Source organism: Ruditapes philippinarum, unplaced genomic scaffold, assembly GCF_026571515.1.
Source record: "Ruditapes philippinarum isolate M1 unplaced genomic scaffold, ASM2657151v2 ctg2766_1_1_1_1, whole genome shotgun sequence".
In the NCBI taxonomy this organism is placed as follows: Eukaryota; Metazoa; Mollusca; class Bivalvia; order Venerida; family Veneridae; genus Ruditapes; species Ruditapes philippinarum.
Genome location: NW_026865110.1, coordinates 257929 through 283420, shown reverse-complemented (window position 1 = coordinate 283420; position 25492 = coordinate 257929). Strand labels below are relative to the sequence as shown.

At 32.0% G+C, this 25492-nt stretch overlaps 2 protein-coding genes across 2 annotated transcripts; both read right to left on the bottom strand.

Moving 5' to 3' along the window:
• Nucleotides 1-7264: 7264 nt before the first annotated feature.
• On the bottom strand, nt 7265-12389 carry LOC132727848 (probable serine racemase). The gene is made up of 9 exons (XM_060713434.1): nt 12057-12389; nt 11300-11341; nt 10516-10682; nt 9995-10079; nt 9487-9613; nt 9136-9186; nt 8653-8780; nt 8244-8294; nt 7265-7443 (listed from the first exon to the last, which is right to left on the bottom strand). The coding sequence occupies exons 1-9, from the start codon at nt 12249-12251 to the stop codon at nt 7303-7305; spliced, it is 987 nt and encodes a 328-aa protein (XP_060569417.1). The 5' UTR covers nt 12252-12389; the 3' UTR covers nt 7265-7302.
• Nucleotides 12390-16446: 4057 nt separating this feature from the next.
• LOC132727847 (probable serine racemase) lies at nt 16447-25088 on the bottom strand. Its single transcript, XM_060713433.1, has 9 exons — nt 24767-25088; nt 23534-23575; nt 22840-23006; nt 22313-22397; nt 19385-19511; nt 19089-19139; nt 18000-18127; nt 17407-17457; nt 16447-16641 (listed from the first exon to the last, which is right to left on the bottom strand). Exons 1-9 carry the CDS (start codon nt 24959-24961, stop codon nt 16501-16503), a joined length of 987 nt encoding a protein of 328 aa, XP_060569416.1. The 5' UTR covers nt 24962-25088; the 3' UTR covers nt 16447-16500.
• Between the last annotated feature and the right edge of the window lie 404 nt (nt 25089-25492).

Here is a 25492-nt window from a genome sequence, read left to right as displayed (position 1 = left end):
AAACATAAAAGCGGTAAAAATGATAACACAATAAAAAGCGGTGATACCCCAACCACACAAAGCAGTCCTATCAATCGAGACGAAACGCAAGATGAAAATATATGTATGGCAAGTAATACTGAGCATACTTAGACAACCAAATATGTCCAAGTAAAATATAATGCAGAACAATTGCCAGCTGGGGACTGGTTCCTGTATTCCGAAAAAAATAATAAAAAATTCTACAAGACAACAATTTTTTCTTCAAAATTATATGTTAGGCCATGTTTTAAATTTTGAATTCCTAATCAGTTCCAAATTATTTATCATTTAATGATTAACCTGTCCGAGCTCTGTCTTTGCCCTGTCCTGTTTTTGTTCCGGGTCCGCCTGGGCTCCTTGCCGTTGGTTCTTGTTGCTGGGTCATATGGGGGTTGCGTTCATTGAACGCCGCCTTTCCTTGTTGATCTTGTTTATCATATTTTAACATGGAAAAACGCGATTTTTGGGAAATTTCAGGTATTTTCATCATTTTCAGTTAACCCATTCCAAGATATACACGCTTTTTAACGCCTTTTTCACACCCCCTTTTTTCTTATCTCAAATGGTGAAAAATGCCTTATTCAGGTCCCAACACTTGTTTTGTTTGAGAAATGTTTGAGAAATGTCGGCGCCGCCCCCTATCCAAAAGATACATCAGAGGGTTTCCAGAAGGGGGATGTGTCCCCTTCTGGTTTGCGGGGTTTGAAGGGGTGCGGCAGTCCCCCTCATCACCAAGAAATTTTGGACTTGTGAGAGGCTAAGACTGACCCCAGGTCAATCATAAGGTAACGTGTAACCAACGCTTAAAAGCCTTTGACTCTATCGCAATCCACTGTGAAGTTGCAGCACTTTGATGAGAAAAATCAACGCAAAATAGTGATTTTGGCAATTTTGAGATGTCTCCTCGCTGCCATGGTAACAATAAATTTCAGACTGAGCATGTTGTTACAGTGGCAATGGTCGTCCAGTTAACATTTGTGCCAAGTTTGATTAGTATTGAAGCAGTTTTTTTTATTGTTTTATAGCAATTTGAACTTGTAACGGGAGACTTTTCAATGAAAACAGCCATTTTTCACAAAATGCTCATGCAGTGATGGATTAATGTATACAATGTATACCCGCTTAGAGTGATCGTAATTTTTTTTAAAGCAGTATAGAAATAGAAGTAGAAGCTGTACAGCAACTTTATCGTGCTAGACAGATAATATACCCTTCTCCACCCACAATTATACCAAGTACAAAAGTACAGAACATGACTGAAACAATACCCAGTGCATTCAAAATGGAAACACGAGTATAATGTCAGGGTAGGTATATGATCTGAACAATACAAACATGTGTAGCGGATATTTTAATATAAACACCCCATATCAACAGTCAACCAAAGTTTCAGAACTAAAATAAATTATGTATAACCCAAACCAAAGTTTACAATACCAAAGGCCCCCTGGTCTGCAAGCATCACCACCAAATCAGCAAGACCCAAATGAAACCCCTTGCAGGGTTTAATTAGACTAATGGAAGTAACCTTGAAGGAAATAAAAGAAAATCAGCAAGTCCAGTATGAAACAATATTAGATCTCCAATGCAGAGGCATGAAAGAAAACTTAATTTTTTATGGTATAGATGAACCTTAAACAGAAACAGGGGAATATGAAGAAAGTCTGAAGCAAAGTTGAAACAAATTTATCATAAACAAAATGAAAATACACAAAAGCATCCCATTTTAAAGTGTACATAGACTTGGCAAGAGGAGAAGGGGTCAAACTAAACCAAGGTCAATCAAATATACAGCATCAGACGTTGTGAAAGGTTCTGAGTTTGGTGTAAGAGAACATTACCCAAGAAAAATTGAAAATCGCAGTATAATAATTGTACCCCAAACTGAAGGAGGCAAAAGAAACTGGACATAGAGCTTTATTAGTAAGAGATAAACAATTTATTGACAATGAATGATTTATTACATTCAAGATTACAATGAATTCCCCAAAATAGACAAAAGAACCAACAGAGAATAGGATAATTATAACCCCTTGACAAGAAGTACACATGATATAAACAGGACAAAGGTGTACTACAGAACAAATACAAACATAAATACTACCAGTCCAACTGGTGTACACACTCCCACAACAAACAGATTTCAAGTCCTTTCAGACATGAAAGATGAACACGAACCACCTCTCAGCAGTAAGGTAAAAGAGCGTCTTAATCACCAATTGATACATATTTTGACACAAAAATATAAGATATGCTCACAAACCACAATAAATTCTGAAGCAAATATGGAACATCAACACACAAGAAATCCAAGAAATCCAACAATAGAACCAAAGCAGCAAGATGATACTTTTTAGTAGTGCGATGAGGGCAACCAACAGTTTAACTCAAATAAACACTGTTTTTCAGAAGAATTTTTTTTTAAAGTTTCAATCAGTGTACGATGACCTGGATACAATAACTTTTGCGGGTTACCAAGTGTTTACAAATAAAAGGAATACAAATTCTCAGTACAGATCAGGTGGAATTTTTCTTATTGTTAAAATGAATTATCATCAAAAGTAAAAAATATAGAAAGAAACAGCAAACTAGTTTTATGTTAAACCAAATATTGTCCGCCAACTAAAGAATAAATATTTGATATGTGGAGTTATATATATCTCTCCAGTTAGAACTAAATATTCTTACCCGGACCCACATCAAGAGTTACAAACAGAAATCAATTTTGATAATGAACCTATATCATTGTTTAGAGACTTTAATTTAAGGGTTGGAAACAAAACGACTTTGTACAATGTGATAGGTTTATATTAGAGTCTATGGGTAATGATAACCTTCTATATAGTAATAATGAAACACTAAAAACACTACACTAAGGTTGCTAATACAGCAACAAATGAAAACGGCAATATGCTTATTGATTTTTGTGTAAGTAATGAGTTGTTTATTGTAAATGGAAGAGTTGGTATAGATTTTGAAAATGTCAATACCACGTGTAAAGGCAGAAGCACAATAGATTTTTTTATTTGTACTCCATATATTTTTGAAATGATAAAGAACTTTCAAATCAATGACTTCTCAAGCATGATTTCAGATGTGCATAATCCACTTATTATATTCTAATAATTGGAACTGAGAATATAATTAATGATAAAACCACAATGAACAATAAAAAAGGGAGAATTAATAACCAAACTGCGGAACAATGATAGCAAGTCACATTTAAACGTTTAAATCAATTCAAACGTGGCCCCAGCTTTGCCGTGTGCAAAATGCGCAGCGCTTTTAAGTTTGGGAACCAACATAATCGGATGGCTTTGTTCATAGCTGACTGGTTGTTTTGAATTTATCGATGGAGGAAAACGGTGATAACCTTGATGTTTATTTCGGCTGTTGCGTTGTTTATATTACCGTTGAAGTTTAAAATTGGCCATCATCGTGAAGAATTATATCTTCTGTGTCGATGGACCAAAGGATTATGTGAAAATATTGGAAATGGAATAAAATACATGGTCGATTATGACGGTAGGGATGCGGATTTTTTCCGGCGAACATTTTTATCTTGTGTATTATTATAGATGTTGAAATATGATTTTTTTTCAAAACGGCTTATATTAAGTTTATTTGATATATATGATCAGTACATGTGCTGGGATTGACAAATATGCATTTTTTTGGATTTTAAAGGCGTTTTGAGCTCCAAACCCCAAGTGTCTGTGATTTGTTAATGCACGTGGTATTTGTATTATTATATTTATAGAAATATATCACCATTTACTTTTGAATATGTCATTATTTATTTACTTCTTCAAGATTATAACGATTGTATTGGTATTACATATCTGTATTATTGTTTAAATAAATTGATATACAATTGAATGATCATGAACAATAAAGTGTATTATATACATGTATATAATTGTTACTTTCATTTAACTATGTATATGTTAGTGTTCATCCGTGCTGTTCTACAGAAATTAGAAACTTCGACGGGAGCGATAGCGACAGGAGAATGTTTCTAATTTCTGTAGAACAGCACGGATGAATACTAACATATTTAGTGTCAAACTTTATTTGGCCTCATTATCATTCACTAGATTAAGTCACTATGCGGTTTTATGAAGTACTATGAAAAATAGAAGTTGACTATGAACGTAATTCGATATAGTATCGACTTTTGTACTACTATGAAAATTAACGCACACAATTTTCAAAAAATATAGCGTTTTCATTGGATGACAAATAAAGTTGGACACTAAGTACATATATGGTTTGTCACTGAGTACTTACCTATGGTTGCAATTTTGAACATTCAAATGTTTCACTCAGTTACAGCAACACAGGTGGAAAATAAACATTCTTTACAGTAGTCTAGTTTAGAGATCAGTGTCTAAGTATGCAATACAAAACTATAAATGAGGCACACTGTTTTGATAGTAAATACTTAATTATCCGCATGTATGCTTACTCTATTTATTTCGTTTCGATTTACAGTATCTGTACATGCCAAAATTTAATATTCCTTCTTCTGTTAAGAATCTCCTAATGACGTGGTATTTCACGGATAGCATGTTAATAAAGGGGATACAGCCGGTCCATGCACGGCCTCATTCAGGTGATTTACAAATTTTAAGAATGGATTAAAGACTGGTTATTCTAATTTGAAAATGCATATTATTATGTTGTTATATTTATTAACCTGTCAATTCCATACTGATTACACGGGATGCACAGAATATATTAATATTCGATAAATGTTCGGTAAATTCCGTGAGAGGTACGCAGTAAGATGTTATTAAATTCATCTAGTTTCTGTGAATTAGTTACACGGACCGTTATAGTGCAATAGGTTAAACTACGGATATATAATATCTAAATGTCCTACATGTTGTAAGATCGAGACAAAGTATCGAACCTCGGACCTCTGATGCATTAGGTAATCACTTAACCGACTGTGCTATTGCGGATGTTACGATAATCTCCATTAAGCTAGTGGGAGTTTTCCAAACGTTAGTTATATACTCCATATTAATTTTCGTAATATAAACGGACAAAACCGAAGTGGGATCGAATATTTAAATGAGTGTTTCAATGTATTCATTATTGACAGGTCAATAAAATCAGACTATAACTCAGATGAAAGTAAACACTGTTTATACAAAAATGATAGCCACTTACCTTGAAACGTTGCCGGAAAGTTCTGATAAAATCCATATATAATTTGTGTATTTTTTTACTTGTTTTTTTTTCATCGCATGACTAAGTACAGTTTTCATGTCACCACCGTTGAGAACTAAGAGTTCCTTCTTCTAATCACAAGAAATAATTTATAAAATAGCATTAACACAACTTTACTCAATAAAAACAAGTCTAGCTCACGTGCGAATATCCGTTAAACCTGCATGATTTTCTTGCAATTTTATTGCAAAAAACTATGACACACAGTAACACTGATATTTACACAAAACGCGTGTCACTGACAGCCAAAATTGACCAATCAAAAGTCACATCATTTAGATAATTGACAAAAATAAATTAAATACCAAAACAAAAATAATACTAAAGCAGACACAGCTACGCATTTTGACAGATTAAATTGTTTTTGTTATATTTTTTCTCTTTCTTTTTCTTGAATTATATTAGGTCATTATTGATACGCCTAAATATATCTTTACATGTAATGTATTCATAGAGTGTTGCCCTCACATGTTCACTTGACTGTTTATTATCATTTATTGTTACACATGTATTTTGTCTCATGTTTTTGTATATAATGTGTGCAAACTAGAATATATATTCAATAGAACTTGGAAAAAGTTTCCGATACTTTGTTTTATACTAACGTCCCAATTGCCTTGTGGTAAGTATGAAAGCATACAGTAGCAATCTTGAAGCTGCAAGTTTGAATCCTAAAAACAAATATTCTCAGATTTCTTTAATTATTTTTTATTATATGCAGCATTAGCGGATGAATTTCATTTCTCTAATTTCTAGTATCTTTTCTTTAAAAAAATATCAAAACTTTGATATATATTGTATATGTAAATTTCAATATTTTCAAGTCACACAATGGGTAATTGACATACAAAACAAGGATTACATTGTCAAAAGCTTAAGGTGGAAATGTTGCCAATCAGAAATGAGGCAAGCATGTTGGTCCCTATACATATCTTCGTCTGAAATTTTACCTTTTATCTGACATTATCCTTGATTGCAGGAATCTGAATTTTATGTGTTACACAACCTCACAATGATAAAAATTTCTGCAAAGTTATATTAAAATTCCTCCGTGCATGTAGAAGTTATTACAAAGGCAAGAGTTATAGGTTTTCTTCTGCGAGGTGAAATGTTTTTCAAACTTTCACTTAATAAGGTTGGGGTGTTGGAAGGTTAGGTGAAAAGCAATGGCAATAAGGTGTTTCGTCATACCTTTTCTGAGCCTGACCAGCTGTCATAACTTGCCATGTGACAAAACTGTTCATTCTTTTTGTTGCTAAATTCCAGTATTTTGATAATAAAAAAATCAAAATTAAAACAGGGTGTACTATATTTAAAAGCAAGACAGTTCAGCTACTTGAAATCATTTGGAAAACTGTTGTTGTTACTTCAAAGCTTATCTAAAGCAGATTGACTAAAAGAGACTTTAATGCAAGCTCGTCTACACATAAATATGATTACACATGCAGTTTTTATTTCGTTTAAATAAGAGAGATAATTTTGGTGGTGTTTTTTTATATTATGTCTGTAGAAAACCATTTTTTCAGACTGTTTATAATATAGTGCGGTAATTGATAGAAACATAAAACTATTTTGGAAGTAGAAGCAGATATAGCAGGAATAAATAAAACATATTTATAGACCATTCTTTCATTACGTTCTTAGACGTTGTGAAAAGTCGAAAGTACGGTGGTGAAAAGTCGAAATAACGAAACCACGGCCGGTGGTGAAAGGTCGAAAGTACGATGGTGAAGACACGAAATGATATTGAGTTTTCACCATCGTGGTTTCGGTAAATTTCAGATTTTCACCACCGTACCTTAGAATATCACTATCGTGGTTTCGTAATTTGACTTTTCACCATCGTATTTTCGTTGTTTCCTGCTGTTTGTGTGTCACAATCACTCTTTCGGGACACCGTAGCCGCCAAAGTTGACCGCGGTATAAAGTTGACAGTTAAGTTATTTGGATAGATCTCCAACTGGAATTTGTGATTTCAAGGGAAGGACAAAAAAGTCAAACTTATTTTATTATTTACATAATTATTTACTTGAGGTTAAATAATTAAAACGGTAAATTATGAATATCAACATTTCCACCACATAAAATTACTCCAACTTTCCGCGACGGACCGGGTACCACTTTGTCTAGGTCACGTGACATTGCTGCAGCAATGGCGGTTCCAGCAGATGGTTCTACTACCAGCTGAAATATCACAAATTGAAAACTGCAATGCCAGTCAATCCATTCTCATATAAACAAAACGAAACAACGCTTGTACATATTTAAATGCAAGAAATAATAATCAAGAAAAAAATCAAACATTGGTTGTCATTTGTAACGGAAATATTCGGCTTTTCAACAATGTCACTTTTAGATTTCAGATAAGTAAATAATATCCCAGCAAAGGAATTGTTCAAACAATATGAAGCTGTATTTGAATCTTTATTCATTTTCGCTTAATTCATTTTCGAGTACATGTAACTACTCATAATGAGTATATTTATTGTTGTCAACGTTTTACAAATTTTCAACAAAATTGTTCAATTTGATATTAAATTTCACTACGCTATAAATGTACATTGCATAATATTTTTTATAAAGTAATTGCTGTTCTCAGTATTGAAAATGTAAGCAATGTATGAAACGATCTTAATCATTTTTACTTTATTTATTTAATAATGTCAAATTTATTCATATGCTAACGCTGTAAAGCTGACAGGTGGTTGTTTCCGAACCCCTACCATGGCATTCACGTGGGGAATGAATACGAAACCACTTATTACTGTGCAAAATGTCCGGCTCGATCTAGGGTTATAGTTTAGCAAAAACTCGAAAGAACCGACATTACAGCATAAGTACCGGAAATGGCACATAAGTTTCTAATGAACGATTACAAACAGTTGCAAGCTTTTGAATGACATTTTTTTTTTCAAAACACACAAACAACAACAAAAAAAACAAAGCTACGATCTAATTAAAATATTAACTTAGTAAGCTTTTACCTTCATATTTTGAAAGGCATATTTCATTCCTTCAATTGTTTCATCGTCAGTCTGTAATGGTTAACAAAAATGTATGGAATGACCACAACAGTCATCTTCCTCATATACATTTTATTTAGAAATACAAATAATTCTTGCTGTAATATTTGGCATGAAATTAAGGATGTAGGATAAAACACGAGTTACTCGTATATAAAAAACACTGATTATTAGTAATCATAGTTTTTACTGCATAATTTTTTACAAACCGTTCCAAAGGTTCTTTACCGATAAACACCTCATAACTATAACTATGCTATAGTACGACGGTAATATAACTGCCATTTCTTTCCAAAATTTAACATACATCTCCTGCATTGATAATTCTTGTATCTAAACATATTTATTGAACAACTGTACAAAAACATACCACAGTGAACATGTGTTTTTCTGCAAGTTCAAGGATGATTGGCCAAGTTTTTGTCCCGAGCTGCTGCCTTCGCATACCATCAGCAATAGTGTCCAGGAATATTGTAGGATTTGACCAAAGGCGCTCGCCTAAATAAATGTAATATAAATCCGCGATTTTACAATATGCTTTTAATTCAATTATACGGCGATACGAATTTCATAAGGAATTTGTCCGAGAAGCGAATAAAAGAAACTGTGTTTGTTCGTGATTTGTCCAATATGCAAACACTAATTTACTTTGTCCAGTGAAAGAAAAACTCAACAGCGATTTGCCCAATAAAAACACCCTATTGTGGTTTTTAGATACGAGTAATTTTCATCGTGATTTACCATAAAAGTTAATGAAGTACATGTATAACTTAAATTGGCAAAAACATAATTACACAAAGTAAATAGTGAAAAACAATTTTGCGGTTTAATATGCATGCATCTGATACTATACCTGCAACTAAACTTTTCTGTAAGTCTTTCCCTTTAGGTTCAACTGCAAATACTAGAAAGATAGCAGAAAGACATTAAATATTGATTTTAAAAAAGAGACATTTGACTGCAATTAGATCAACATGAAAATGTTTTAATTAAGATGCGCAAATATTGAATGCATTATTTATATGAGTCTTAACTAAATAATCTTCTATGTCTATTTTATTCTTCCATTAACGAGTTGTACAACATCGAACAAGAAAACAAGTTGCAAAAAAAATATGTTAATAAATAAATACAAATGTAAATAATTAAATATATAAAATAATATATAATAAAGATAAATATGAAATAAATAAACGTTAGTTACTTTTTATTTTCGGATTAATACTCTTTGCAGCAACACAAATGCCTGCGGTCATTCCCCCGCCACTTGTCGGTACCAATATTGCGTCCAAATCAGGTACTTGTTCTAAAAACTCCAGCGCTATAGTTCCCTAAATAAATAGAGAATATGTGTCAGATGAAATAAAATTACATCTTACACAACAAACAAATAAATTTTCTTTTTATTTTATAGTTCTTAAAACAAATTTAAATGAAAATTTCTTAATATTAACTTTAATATTGAAATATGTTTTGTCCCACTGGTAGCCTCATGTAGTCAATAGAAGAATAAAGTACTATTATGCTCGCCAAAGGCTGGCATAATAAAATTTCATACTATTCGTTCAATAATTTCAGTATTGAATTTACACTCATTCAATATCTGCTATATCATTTCTAATTTTAAACGTTAGGTAAAAGAAAGTCGTTTTGACGGGACGTGACGCGTAGCGTCTATATTTACGTGATTTTTGTTTTTAATTTTGACAGACCTGACCTGCCATAACAGCATAATCGTCACATGTTGATATGTATGTGTAGCCTCGTTCATCCTGTATTTGTCCTACTTTTTGTAATCTAAAAAAAATTAGAAAAGTACAGTCAGTTGGAGATTATGGAATCCTTATTATCAAAATTTTGGTCAAAGAAAATTTACATGGATTGCAAAGATGCGCACATAAAATTTCTGTCAATGAACCAATTATTTTTGTTGTAAATTTCTAGTAATTCTTTTTTAGAGATCAAAAGATCGTTAATTTGAATCCCCGCAACTTCAGTCATACATTATCCTTAAATGCCTACACAGACATCTTCGTATTTTTCTCGTCCCTTTTATAAATTCTGAATAGGTAATCGACGTTGTTTTCCAATGTTCTTTCACTATTTAGAAAACACGAATGCGACAAGCGAGATTGTGTAGTGACTATATGATTATAAATACCGAAGGAAAAACTGACATCAAATGCCTATGAAGAACTATAATTAATAGCTTTTTTTTCAGAAGTATTAACACCTCGCATCTAGAGTTGGTTCACACGTCACAATATCAGCTCCTAAGTTACGGATAATCTGTATTTTCGCTTCTGGTACTGTTGTAGGGCAGACGACAATACAAGGTAACTTAAAACTCCGTGCAATCCAAGCCATGGCCCGCCCATGGTTCCCGCTACTGTGGGTCACCTTAAAATATGTATATAAAGTCCGTACGGTAAGGAAATAATAGGATTGTTTTAGTGATTTGTTATCAAATACAAAATGTATGTGAAATGTGATGCATCCTAGCTTTATTATATACTGTGGGCTTGTCAAATTTAGTATTTTATTAATATAGAAATGTGTTTTGTTTATACAGAAAGTATTTTAGTTCGATTATGTTAGAAGCTATATATAAGCTTGTAAAAACTCTCCCGACTCCTAACTGGATCCAAGTAGTTCTAATTTAGCAATAAGTTAAAATATCTTGCTCAAGGAAACAATGGCTTGTCCGTAACGATGTTTAAACCTTAAACTATTTATAAATTGTTTTAAATTCAAAGAAAGTAGGTAAAATAGTTTTAGTTTATACAAAATCATTGAGCGGAAGCTATAAGCTTATTGAACACTCTCGAATCCGTTCCTGGAACCAACACGTACTAAGCAATGAATGTAAAGTTTCTTGCTCAAGGAAACAACGGCTTGTCCCCGATAGGGTGTGAACCCACGCGGTCAGCAATCCTTAGATTACTAGTACGACGAGTTGACCATTCGGCCACGCCGCCACTCAAATTAGTTTAAGTAGGTTAATGGTTCAAACTTACCAATCCTTTCAAACTTTCTCCGTTTTCTCGCAACGTGAGGACCTGAAATATAAGTTTGAAAGTCAGTGCTATATTCCCGACAGATTATATCACAGTATATAAACGGTTGTTTGCTATATAACCCTCACCCAACGGCTCGGGTTATATTTCAAACAACCGTTTTATAGGGCCTGTCAAGAAGCTTTCTAACTAAAAATATAAACAATCATAGTCAAATAATGAAATTCTTGGACAGACAACTTGTTGAAATTATTCTCTCATATTCTTCCTTATATTTTATTGCATATAGTACTAACTGGACTTTTCTGCGACTTTAACACACGTTTTGATTTATTATATCTTTCGGGTACGGATAGAAATGTATTTTGGAAAATGTAAGGAGAGGTTAACTTTTAGGTACTTTTCCCTTCTTCTATTGGTATATAAACTGGGACATAAGATAACGTCGATCAATTTAAGTCTTAGATATAAAGTTGATAGTAAAGAATTGCTGTAATAGGGACATGTACATATTTCAATCTAAGCATACATGCACACTTTTAAAATATGTTTGACTGAATGTCAAACAGTGCAGACGATAAGCAGACCGTCGGTCGTGCCGACAGATCTTTCAGTTATCGCCATCAAGCTTAATTAAAAAGCGGTATCTTTAACCAAATACCTTTCAGAAAATTCATGTGCAAAATTTACCGACAAATTTATCTATTTTCAATACTTACAAAAACTGAAAAAAAAAATGAACATAAAATTTACTTACAGCATTTAAAGCCCCTCTTATTTTAAAAGATCCGGTCTTTTGCATGTTCTCTGCTTTAAAATAGAACTTCCCTCCGTATTTTTCATCGAAATCGTTATCCTGGAATACTTGAGTATTTTTGACGACGGATTTTATCCTGCGATGTGCTTCCTTAACATCACTTAATGTAACATGTGGTATTTTCGCTGTACTCATGGCGCCAAGTTATAACTCATAAAATACTTGCATATCTGGCTTAACTCACGATATACTGTAAAACTTACATTTAAAAGTCACGACAAATGACAAACACGTGTATACAGTAACATATCTACAGTAAACAACCTCATAAATCCTATTTATCAACAGGGAGTTATACAATAATCAAGTAGACTTCACAAAATAGTGACAACACAAAAACGGGTATATATACGCTGCAAGATTTAAATTTATTCTCCTGAAATCTCTATTAACGAGACACTGGCTAGACATGTTACTGTGCATGCGCAATATTTATATATTTATAATATAGTTAACAGATGATATTACCACATCTTCTTTCTTTTTAAAAAAAATAAATTTGTGCATTAAATATATCATCATATAAATATTAAATAATTCTCAACAATATCTTATTTTTTACAAAAAAAGTTAAGCATTTAATATCTACATGAATATTTTTATTTTGTTATGCATCAATTTAATAATGTCGTAAACTATTGTTTCTCACAGAACAACCTATTTGGTTTTACATCCCAACCACTGCGTGTGCGAAAAGGCGAATTTAGTCTAGGGTAAAGAGTGTGGCTGATGTTTTCTCTGAAGGGGATGCTGCAACTGTAATGAAAGATTTAACTAATATTGGGTGACATCTGGGACAAATGTTCTGCAGAGTTTGCACATTTTGCCGGGGAGTTTGTGGAGAAAACGCCTGTTTGGTCTGTTAATTGAATTAGCCTAAAGGCTAGTATTTATACTGTATGATCTGTTATCATGAATTGCGATGATCACAGCTGGTCCCCATGAGCTGATGAGTTGTATGTAGAATAGATTTTAACCTTCTCCCCATCAATAATTTGCCAGGTGAAGAGCAGCAATGGCGCAGAGTGTTTCTATACTCTAAGAATGGCAAATATGGATCGAGTTTACTAGATTATGTTTTAGCTACCATATTGCTATAAAGCTATTTGATTGATTATATATGTCCTGGTTGAATTTGACCAAAACTTAATTTTTGATTTGTATGACTGTTATACTTTTCGTCTCTTGTAGCTTGTCTACTGTACATGTTGGCCGTAATGGGACAATATTTTCTCCATAGAGAGAAAATATCACAGCGGTCGTTTTGGTATGTCATTGAGTTTAGGAGGCTCTTTTGCTTTAGAATGCTATATGTTAAATATAACCGGCAATCTAGCACATGGTCAGTTATTTGTTTTCCAATAGAAGGCCAAAATCGTTCGCGCGACTTGGAGTTTTATTCTATATGTACAGCAATTATCATAGTCTGGTGTCTTTGGGAATAAGAATCTTTTGACCTCTTACGATCATATCATTTCCCGACGGACAATTCTAAGATTCCTTTTCGCCGTGCATGCTAATTGTATTGTTTCTGATATATACGAGTATGACAAACCAAAAACTTAACACTGAAAAATGATTTTACTAAATTTAACGATTTTTGAGACATGACTACTCGTACCAAACTTCAGAATTCAGACTTTACTTATTTTCTTATTATTAAAAATAATTATATACTCTTGTTGGAAGTTATTCCAAATAAAAGAGATACATGTACCATTGCACAGACAAAATGGTCAGTTTTGTAGTAAAGATCTTCAGATACTTAATTGGAAAGATTAAAAGTTTCCTTATGAATTTGATGTGTTCCCAGTGTTGTGTTTTTTCTTGACTGAACTGTGTTTAGAAAATATGAATCTTTCAAATCAATTAAAGGCAGTCTTTAATGTAAATAATCAAATGTACAAAACATCATGTAATATAAAAAATAATATAAATTTAAACGTTTAAGCAAAGAAAGGGCATAAAATAAAAACGTGCTTGGTGATCTCTGCTGAGCTTCCTGTCGTAAAACTCCGTTAGCCACAAACATTGCAGCCTTGAACGACTTTGCTGTACAAAATGCGTATACCCTGGGCCATGAGGATGCGTTAAATACCTTTCATACCACAAACACAAGTCAAAGAAGTAAAAGTTCTGGTCTGTGAAAGGGACAGGTAGCTTAATTGGCAACAAGATACAAACATTATAAGGGTTATTGTCTCAAATTAGTCGTATGAAGGCTTTTACTGGTCAGCAGCACTGAGTGCCTTTCGTTATAAGGCTTTACATAAAAATGACGGAAGCATCAATGTAAACTTTTTATCAATAAACATTTAAATTTTGCTATAATTGAAATTCTATGTACAGATTATTAACAAAAATGCCAAATAATTATAAACAAAAAAACAAAGCAAACACTTACTTAAAGCAAGCTTGTCTACATGTCTACGTAATCTATTTACACATGTATTTGACACGATTTTGTCATGACTTTTTACTTGGTCTTACTGAGATAGAAAATCTTGTGTGGTTGTGTATATATGCTATATAGAAAACTCATCTCGCGTTTCCATCCTTGCCGTGTCTAGATATAATATAGTCCGGTAATTGGTATTACAAGCAGATATATCGGGCATAAATATAACATATTTACCCACCAGTCTTTCATTGCGTAAATTTGTATAAACTTATGTTTTTCAAAGATTTTAAAGATATGCTATGATCATCCTTGAGTAGAACATACTTAAATCATAGACATTTGTTGAATACTATGAAATTCTTACTCAATATGTCTAATTTGAATAAAAGAATGAATAAACTATGTAAGGGAAGCTGCGTTCCCTATTACAGGTGCAGCAAAGTTTTTCTTTATAAAAAAAACCTGCCAGTTTTTTAATGACATGTTTATTTTATGCTTTTCACTGGATTACTGCTTTATCCGTGAAATTATATTTGATAATTTCACAGTGAAATTTATTAAACTATAATTTCACACTTTTCAATAACGAAACTACTTTTTTCAAGTTTTTCCCCATGTGGTACCTCAATTTTATTTTTGCTGACAAATCTGACATTATCAGGGCAGTTTAGAGAAACGCAAAGCTTAACTTGATAAATAACTTGAATTTTAAAAGTAATAAAAAAGAAGAAAACTTTCTTTAATTCATTGAATTAACCAATCACCAAATATTGTCTCTAAATTTTTTGTTTCGTTTTTACAGTCTGAAAAATACAATTCCTTCCACGTGCAAAACTGCTCTTGAGGACATTTGGGCATGTTTAAGTATCCTACGAGCAATAACTGTTTAATGCAATATGAAAACTTGAAACGCAATGACAGCCATCAGCCCGAAGAATAAGTAAACAACCCATATGGCAGCCTTTCAACAATTCCATGTTTTCCAATTTCCTAGCCGCTTTTTGAATGCTTACACATCTGTCAACACTCATTTATTGTTTGTAACAATCCTCAAATAAGTTTTCTTTCTTCTAAAAAGATATAAAAATGTATCACTAAGAAATCCCGTGAATTAAACACAATTATTTTCCTCCCGTGAAATACACAACTTTTAAAAATGACGGCCGCTGACATTTTACAAGGCCAGGTCTAATATAAATTCGCAATAAGTAACGAAAATAAGGTCGGATGGTGTGACTTTTTCTTCTACTAGACTCGTTGTTTTCATTATTAACACAAACGATCATTCATGTTTTTTTTTCAATAAAATATATAATAATATCACCGCCATTTAACGTTGATGGTTGAACTTATTTTTCAGCCCAAAGACTTCTTGTATTTTATGAAAAATTCGACTAATAGAGGCTCTCAGTTGGGAAAACAGATTTTAATATTAAAGTTAATATTAAGGAAATTTCGTTTTAACTTGTTTTTAAGCAAAAAATGAAACGAAATTTGTTTGTTTGTTGTGTAAGATGTAATTTTATTTCATTTCGTGAACTTTTAAAAACAGCATTCGTGAGAATACTGTGTTTAAAGCCCACTCGATCAAATAAAATTTCATCTTACACTCACACAAACAAATATCCTCTATATATTCATATTGTGACTACCTATAGTTAGTAGAATTTAAACTTAACATACATAATTTGTATGAAGTCAAAAAATATATTTAATTCATATTTACAAAGAAACTGCATAGCAATTATCAATATTTTCTTATTTAATATATCTTTAAAATAAAGTTGGGATTTAAAACTTGTAATTTATTCACTGTCTATTTTATATCATTTGACCTCGGTAAACAATTGTTATGACTGCGGTGTAAACTTGACGAATAAGTTATTTGCATAGAGCTGGAATTTGGGATTTCAAGGGAAGGACAAAAAGTCAAACTATATATGATTTTATTATTTACATAATTATTTACTTTAGGTTAAATATTTAAAACGGTAAATTGTGGATATCAACGTTTCCCCCACATAAAATTACTCCAACTTTTCGCGACGGACCGGGTACCAGCTTGTCTAGGTCACGTGACATTGCTGCAGAAATGGTGGTTCCAGCAGATGGTTCTACTACCAGCTGAAATATGACAAATTGAAAACTGCAATGCTGCAAAGACGGTCACTCTATGAACACATAAACAAAATAAAAAAAACTCAGGTAATTATTATTTTAAATGCTAGAAAAAATCGTACATTTTTGAAACGGAAATATCTCGTTTTCAACCTTGTCATCTTTCACTTTCAGACAAGTAAATGATATCCAAGCGAAAGAATTATTTACGTCATATAAAGCTGTATTTGATGCCATTAATCATATCTGAATTGCTCACAGTGAGTTTTATCTATTGTTGTCAACAACGTTATACAAATTTTCAACAAAATTTATATTTTAAAGATATCATACACGCTATTGATGCAAAGCCTTTGTCGTAGAATGTAATTTCATAAGTAACGGCTTTTAAATTCTGAATATTAAATGTAAACAAAGTTTCGAAATATTTTTACTATATTTATATATTAAAGTCAAATTTATTTATCCATATGCTTTCATCCATATGCTATCATTGTAAGGCTGATAGGGGGATGCTTCCCGACCCCTACCATGCCATTTACGGGGGAAATTAATGGGAACACCACTAATTGCTTGGTAACCGAAGTGTAAAAAGGTAAATAAACGGCAGTGCACGGTTATCTTCGAGTCAGAGAATCCGGTCTGTACCAGCAACCGACACAAGATTATTTTATATGTATGAACACAATCGCAAGCAATAATAAGCTTTTGGATGACATTTTTAACAAAAACAAAAACATGACTTAAAAAATAAACTTAATTAGCTTTTACCTTCATATGTTCAAAGGCATACTTCATTCCTTCAATTGCTTCATCGTCAGTCTGTAATGTTAACAAAACAGAAATTTATGGAAGACCGCAACAGTCTTATTTAAAATGTTTTACTTTTGTGTAGAAATACATGTACTTGTCATTTTTTGTTCTGGTTCCTGGTAAAAATCCCTCGAAATTTCGTCATCAAAATTATGGTTATGTCAGAACCTGGTCTGAAAATACCGTGGTCAAAATTTCGAGTAACTGCTTTAAAAGCTGTTAGGCCCTATAAATAAGTGATAATTCTTTTTGCTGTAACTCATGGCATAAAATTTAGAAAGTATAATAAATCACGAGCAATATAAAAACCACTTAACTTAAAATATTGGCATTCTAAAAACATAATAATTCTAAAGGACTTATTAAAATCTAGAACTTTTAAAAAATCAATGTTTATACTGTAGTATCTGCGACAAACCGTTCCGACAAACACACATCATAACTAACTATGTCACAATGCGACAATAATATCATTCCAATTACTTTCCCATATTTAACATATATCTCCTGCTTTAATAATTCTTGTATCTAAACATATTTCTACAACATACCACAGTAAACACGTGTTTTTCTGCCAGTTCAAGGACGATTGGCCAAGTTTTTGTCCCGAGCTGCTGCATTCGCATACCATCAGCCACAGTGTCCAGGCATCTAGGAGGATTTGGCCAAAGACGCTCGCCTAAATAGATACAATATAAATCCGCGACTTTAGAAAGGATATACAAAATAATGACCTCAATATAAAAGAGTTTCCGAACTGTTTACATGTTTATTATTTTTGGGGAATTAACTTGTGAAAATGGTTTATTTTGTCTGATTCTATGTCACACTCTTGACTAGTTTTATGTTTCACAAAATGTATTTAGATAAATGAAATATAAGGAGTGATGCGCATCGCCTCCTTATGTGCATGTGCTTTTAATTTAACTATACGGCGGTACGATATCCCTAAAAGTGGACTCCGCAGTAATCTGTCATAGTTGCGAACTCAAAAGTTAATACGTGAAGTGCAAAATAATTTTGCGGTTTAATATGCACTGAAACTCAAGATTTCAATATTTATTCAATACTGTCATGGTTTAAAAGAACATGTGACATAAAATACAAAATTGTGAACATGTAACAACCGAAACACAGAAAAATACACATAAAAATAGACATAAAAACAGGAGAATGAGTGACAATTATATTGTACCCGTAAAATAAAATAAAGATATGATTAGATTTTAAATAATAACCGGAATTTATGCTTCATTAAATTTCAAGGAGACTAATGATGCAACATTATACTCATTATTTGCATGTTGTGATTATCTCTTCACAAAATAAAACAAGGTTTTTTTTAGATGTGACTTGTCTTTAATATTCATAAGATCTTCAAATTTCAATGCATTAGGATACCTATAATAATACGCTTTAATAAATGTACGTCTACTATTAACACAATGTGAACAATAAAATAGATAGTGAAATCCGTCACCTAGTTGGTTTGACTCACATAAAGTACATATACGTAAATATCTCTCTTTATTTAGGAATCTACCTTTCTCAATTCGCATTTTATGATTCATACATCTTAATTTCAATAAAGCTGAAAAGTTGCCAAGGAAGTATGTTAAAATAATCTTCAAAAACTCTACCTGCAACTAAACTTTTCTGTAAGTCTTTCCCATCTGGTTCAACTGCAAATACTAGAAAGATAGCAGAAAGACATTAAATTTTGATTTCAAATAAGTTAGATGGCTGCAAATAAATCAAAATATATGTTCCTGAGTTGCGCTTTTTCGTTTATGAGTTTTAAATATTTATGGTCAAAGTGATTCTTTCCATTAGGTTGTTCAACACCGAAGTAAAAAAAATGTTCAAATAATAAATTACAATGTAAAAACAAATAACCCCTCAGCAATAAATAAATAAATAAATAAACGTTAATTACTTTTTATTTTCGGATTAATACTCTTTGCAGCAACACAAATGCCGGCGATCATTCCCCCGCCACTTGTCGGAACCAATATTGCATCCAAATCAGGTACTTGTTCTAAAAACTCCAGCGCTATAGTTCCCTAGATAAGAAAATATGCAAGTCAATAAGTTATTTAAATCAAACACATGTTGAGCGTGTAAATCATTTCAGGTTTTTTTAAATAGATAAAGATTGTATATTGTACGCTTCCATATAAATGTATGTTATTCTCCTCAATATAATAACTATTTCAATAATACAAAACCACAGTTATATATATGAGCTTGTATGCATGTGAATTCTAACAGACTGATTAACTTAAGACTATAGAAGCATGTTACCGTTGTGATCATAATACATTAGGTAACGTAAATATTGCTAACAAAACATGCACTGATATTTTCACATATTATTGACGTTTTACCAATGGAACTGGTGCGGTGTTGAAATTTGCATATGCACATTCAACATCAATATTGAGTACAAGTAATATATTTATTTAAACGTGCACATATTATATTTTTACAATTACTTTTAAAAAAGTACATGATCGTATATGACGGCCATCTGTAGAACATTAAGCTCTTTACAAAAACAGTTTCATTCTTTACAAATGAAAGTAAGACTTCACAATAGATTTATAGTCTCTACAGCAACACTCATCAGAAACCACCAAAATCTTTGTCTCCCAAAGGGTGTTGCTTTTATATACATAAAGAGATGGATTGCAATGAGCAGAAATATAAATTGATAAGATTATGCTATAAATCTGAAATTGCATTAGATTAATAAAGGATATTAAATAAGTGTAGATTCACGCAATACTGAATTTATTGAACGAGTTGTATAAAATTATTCTATGAGAGCCTCTGGGAAGCATAATATTATTTTTATCCAATTTGTTCTATAAATTTAGTATTGAATCTCTCCGAATATATAGAGGATATTCAAGTTTTTTCTATAAATACATGATTTATTTTCATCGAGTGGTATGAAAATAAATATTTCATGAGTGGCGGTAGCCGAGAGTGAAATATGGTAATTTTCATGCCACAAGATGAAAATAAATCATGTATTTATAGAAAAAACTTGAATTTTCTGTTTATTATATACATTTTTCTCTTTCTGGACATTAAAATTTGCAAGATTCCCCTTAAATTTTGAGTACTGGCAGAATTTAAAAGAAAGTAGTCCGGCAAGACACCAGTGAAAATACGGAAAATATGTTTCACTGCAGTGAAAAATAAATTTTTACAGTGAAAATACGGAAAATGAAAATACGCATTTTATTTCATCAATATTTCTCAATATTTCATTTAAAAGTATATAATAAAATATTTTATTTATCAAAGAAACAAACATAAGAATTGTAAACATGGAAAACAATTTCGTTTGCGCCTATAGTTTTAGCACGTCTTTACGATGTGTTTGTATAACGTAAATGACGTCACGTCAAAATGTATGCCCGGCCGTGCAATGCCGTTTATTACGAATGTCATTTTATCAAATACCCGTGCCGCTTTTGCGACTCAAAATAGTATTGCACGGTTGTGCATATATCTTGACATCACGTCAGTTCTCAATTTTAGGTATGCGATAAAAATGTAGCTCCATTACTAAATTTACTGAACTCGTTGAATAAAATAATTTATTATATACTTATAAATGAAATATTGAGAAATATTGATGAAATAAAATGCGTATTTTCATTTTCCGTATTTTCACTGTAAAAATTTATTTTTCACTGCAGTGAAACATATTTTCCGTATTTTCACTGGTGTCTTGCCGGACTACTTACTTTTAAATTCTGCCAGTATACAAAATTTAAGGAAAAGTCTTTCAAATTTTAATGTCAAAAAAGATAAAAATGTATATAATAAACAGAAAATTCAAGTTTTTTCTATAAATACATGATTTATTTTCATCTTGTGGCATGAAAATTACCATATTTCACTCGTGGCTACCGCCACTCATGAAATATTTATTTTCATACCACTCGATGAAAATTAATCATGTATTTATAGAAAAAACTTGAATATACCCGCCAGAGCCTCGAATAATAATATTTATTACAATGTATATACTTTGAAATGAAATATTGAGAAATATTGATGAAATAAAATGCGTATTTTCATTTTCCGTATTTTCACTGTAAAAAAAATATTTTTCACTGCAGTGAAACATATTTTCCGTATTTTCACTGGTGTCTTGCCGGACTACTTTCTTTTAAATTCTGCCAGTACTCAAAATTTAAGGGAATGTCTTGCAAATTTTAATGTCCAAAAGAGAAAAATGTATATAATAAACAGAAAATTCAAGTTTTTTTCTTGTGGCATGAAAATACCATATTTTACTCGTGGCTACCGCCACTCATGAAATATTTATTTTCATACCACTCGATGAAAATAAATCATGTATTTATAGAAAAAACTTGAATATCCTCTATTTATTACATGCTTTTCGGTGGTTTATAGAAATATATCAGTGATATAAAACTGGTAATTTCACTGTTTGAAACAGTGAAATTACCACTTTGATAATTTCACTGTTTTGAATTTAAGCCATTGAAAATTTAATATAAGCGTGCCCAACTTAATGACGTGACGTCGTAAATGACGTCAAGTTGTATTATCATTTGGCGCGCTTTTCATTCAGTATTAGGTTAAATGTCTTTTTAAAACGTTTCTTTGTATAAAATAAAAAGAAAATTTGTTTAGTTTAGTGTAAGATTGAAATATATTTTACCTTGTGAACACCAAAATTCATATTTCACTCGTGGCTGCGCCACTCGTGAAATATACCTTTTGGTGCTCGCTCGGTGAAATATATTCCGATCCTACACTGAAAACTAAACAAATATCCTCTATATATTCGTGATTTTTTTATTTAATTTTGACAGACCTGACCTGCCATAACAGTGTAATCGTCACATGTTGATATGTATGTGTAGCCTCGTTCATCCTGTATTTGTCCTACTTTTCGTAATCTATCAAAAATAAAAGAACAGTCGGTTGGTGGATATTGAATCTTAGGGTTAATAAAAATTCAAACCGATTGCAAGATTCCCATACAAACTTTCTTTTAATAAAGCAATTATTTTCACTATTGATTTCTGGTAATTTATATTCTTACTACATAATAATATAACCTATTAACAAATTAATGGACCGCCAGTTCAAACCCCCGTGACTTCAGTCATACAGAGTTTCCTTAAATGCTTGTAAAACTAAGAAATCTATCTCGAAACTTTCCGTTAAACCCCGGATTGGTAATTGACGTTGGTGGTCTTCCGAATCAGCTTTCTTACTTTAAAACAGACACGAATGCGACAAGCTCGATCAAATGAAACTGGGAAAGTGACCATATGAACATGTGTCGAATCAGAAACTAACATCAAATGCATAGATAGAAATAATTTTTTCAATCACCTGTCATCTAGAGTTGGTTCACACGGCACTGTATCAGCTCCTAAGTTACGGATGATCTGTAGTTTGGCTTCCGGCACTGTTGTAGGGCAGACGACAATACAAGGTAAATTAAAACTCCGTGCAATCCAAGCCATGGCCCGACCATGGTTCCCGCTACTGTGGGTCACCTTAAAATATTTATATTTATATATTTATAAGTTCTTTTTTTCATACGTTAAGAATATATGAGAAAGTGTTTTTGTTTTGTTTTTAAGTCACTTTCGATAATGCATGCTCTCAAATGTACGTGAAAAATAATACAAACCGACTTTATTCTATTATGTGGGCTTGTCTAATTTTAATTTAGGATTTTGGAAATGTTTTGTCTATATAACTTAAGGTCTTCAGCGTACCCGTTTATATAATATACATGTATGAAATGACGTACCGCATCAGATGAAAAACAAAAATGTTAAAAAGCGGCTTATAAAGATTTGGAAGCCAGAACTATCGCTTATACAGAATTTATTTGAGTTCAATTCTGTAACATGGAGAAAAACAACAACATCAAAAATACCCACTCGAATCCGTACTGGATCCAGCCAGTTCTAAGCAATAAGCATGGTAACAATGGCTTGCCAGTAACGGAGTTTAAACCTTAAACAATTTCTGTTCTAAATTCAAAGTACATGTAGGTTAATGGTTAAAATCTTACCAATCCTTTCAAATTTTCTCCGTTTTCTCGCAACGTTAGGACCTGAAATAACAATCTGAAAGTCAGTGCTATCATTCACTTCATATACATATAAGTATGTAGACAATCATAGTAAAATGGATACAAGTTTACAACTTATATCAACATAAACCTTTCACATTTACAAATATTCGATGAATGTTGAAGTCGGTTAATTCTCTTTTGATATAAACTTAGGAAATTCTTGGACAGACATCTTATTGAAATAAAACTATTATATTGTCATATGTGATAATTTTCTTACAGGAAAAAAATATGATAACGGAATGCTCATCTTCCAGTCAATGTGTTGAATACTATACGTAACAATACTTTATTCTGCAACTTGCAAGGAAAAGCGTGTCACTTTTTGTATTTATTATTTATTTAACTTTTAAGAACAGATCGAAATACATTTTGGAAAATTGAAGGACTGATTTTGGCCTACTTTACGGTAATTTCCCCTCTCTTTTATGAAAATGGTATATAAAGAGAAATAATTTTCATAATAGTAAAGCATGACTGTATTTTATTATTAAATGCCGTCCATTAGTAGTCACTTGTTTTACAAGTACATGTATTAATCCATCGTCGGTTACTCACGGTACATATTCCGCACATACTACATTATCTAATGTAGTATGTACGGAATATATACCGTGGGTATTAACCATTACCAAGTATGGACTTGTGCATCTTTCAATCTGGGAATATTTTGTGACAGTGCAGACCAAGCCGTCAATCGTGCCGACTGATGTTGGTCGGCACTGATCACACGGGTAAAATTAATCGCGGGAGAATGACATTCTATGACATTTGAGTAAATATTGCCAATTTTTTATTATGCAATACTTTTATTTAAAATATCAGCGGTTGTAAAATGTATAAAGTTTGTATGGCGTATCGAAATTGCTCAACTAATTTGATGAAATTGGTTTTCCACGCGTGTAATTAAAACATGTGTATCGTGTGTGCAAAAGGTGTTGCATTCTTTGTGTTTATTTATAGCATAGAGTGGTACATTTGCCGTTATTTTTTAATCATTTGCTTCTATTAATTTTTTCAATTATTGATAGAATGTCAATCTCCTGTGAATTAATCAGCAGGCCTAATGAAACAGCGACATCTTTAGTCAAAAACCTGTGCTAAAATTTGCTGAAATATTTATCTTTTTAATCTACAGAAACTGAAAAAATGAACATATATTCTACTTACAGCATTTAAAGCCCCTCTTATTTTAAAAGCTCCGGTCTTTTGCATGTTCTCTGCTTTAAAATAGAACTTTCCTCCGTATTTTTCATCGAAGTCGTCATCCTGGAATACTGGAGTTTTTTTAACGACGGATTTTATCCTGCTATATGCTTCCTTAACATCACTTAATTTAACATGTGGTATTTTCTCTGTACTCATGGCGTCAAGTTATATTACTCATAAGTTAAATCTACATGCATAAGTTTATTATCTGGCTTTAATACACGACGTGTACTTAAGTCACGACGAATGACACACAAATGTATACTGTTAAATATCAACTGTAGACAACTACATATTAAGTTCTTTATCTATATATTTACCATCACGGCTAAAATCATGTACTCACCTGCTATGAATACAAATGTATATGGAATGCACGGCTGATTTTTTATCAATATTAACTGTAGATTTCTCTCCCTTGATAATGCCAAAACGTATACCAGTGTTACTCCCCCTTAATGCTACATAAACTCAAGCAAGTGTTGAATCGATTTTTTTCTCGATTTGAATTCATCCCATAATTTTGCTGTTTAAGTGGTTTATATGCAGTTTTCTTAATAATTTAAAGATTCATTTACATTGTATCTTTTTAATTTAAAATTGAGTCTTAAGACTCATTTTAAGTCCCACATTTATATGTATGTAAAGAGCACTCCAAGATAAAAATTAGAAGATAAAAAATGAAAG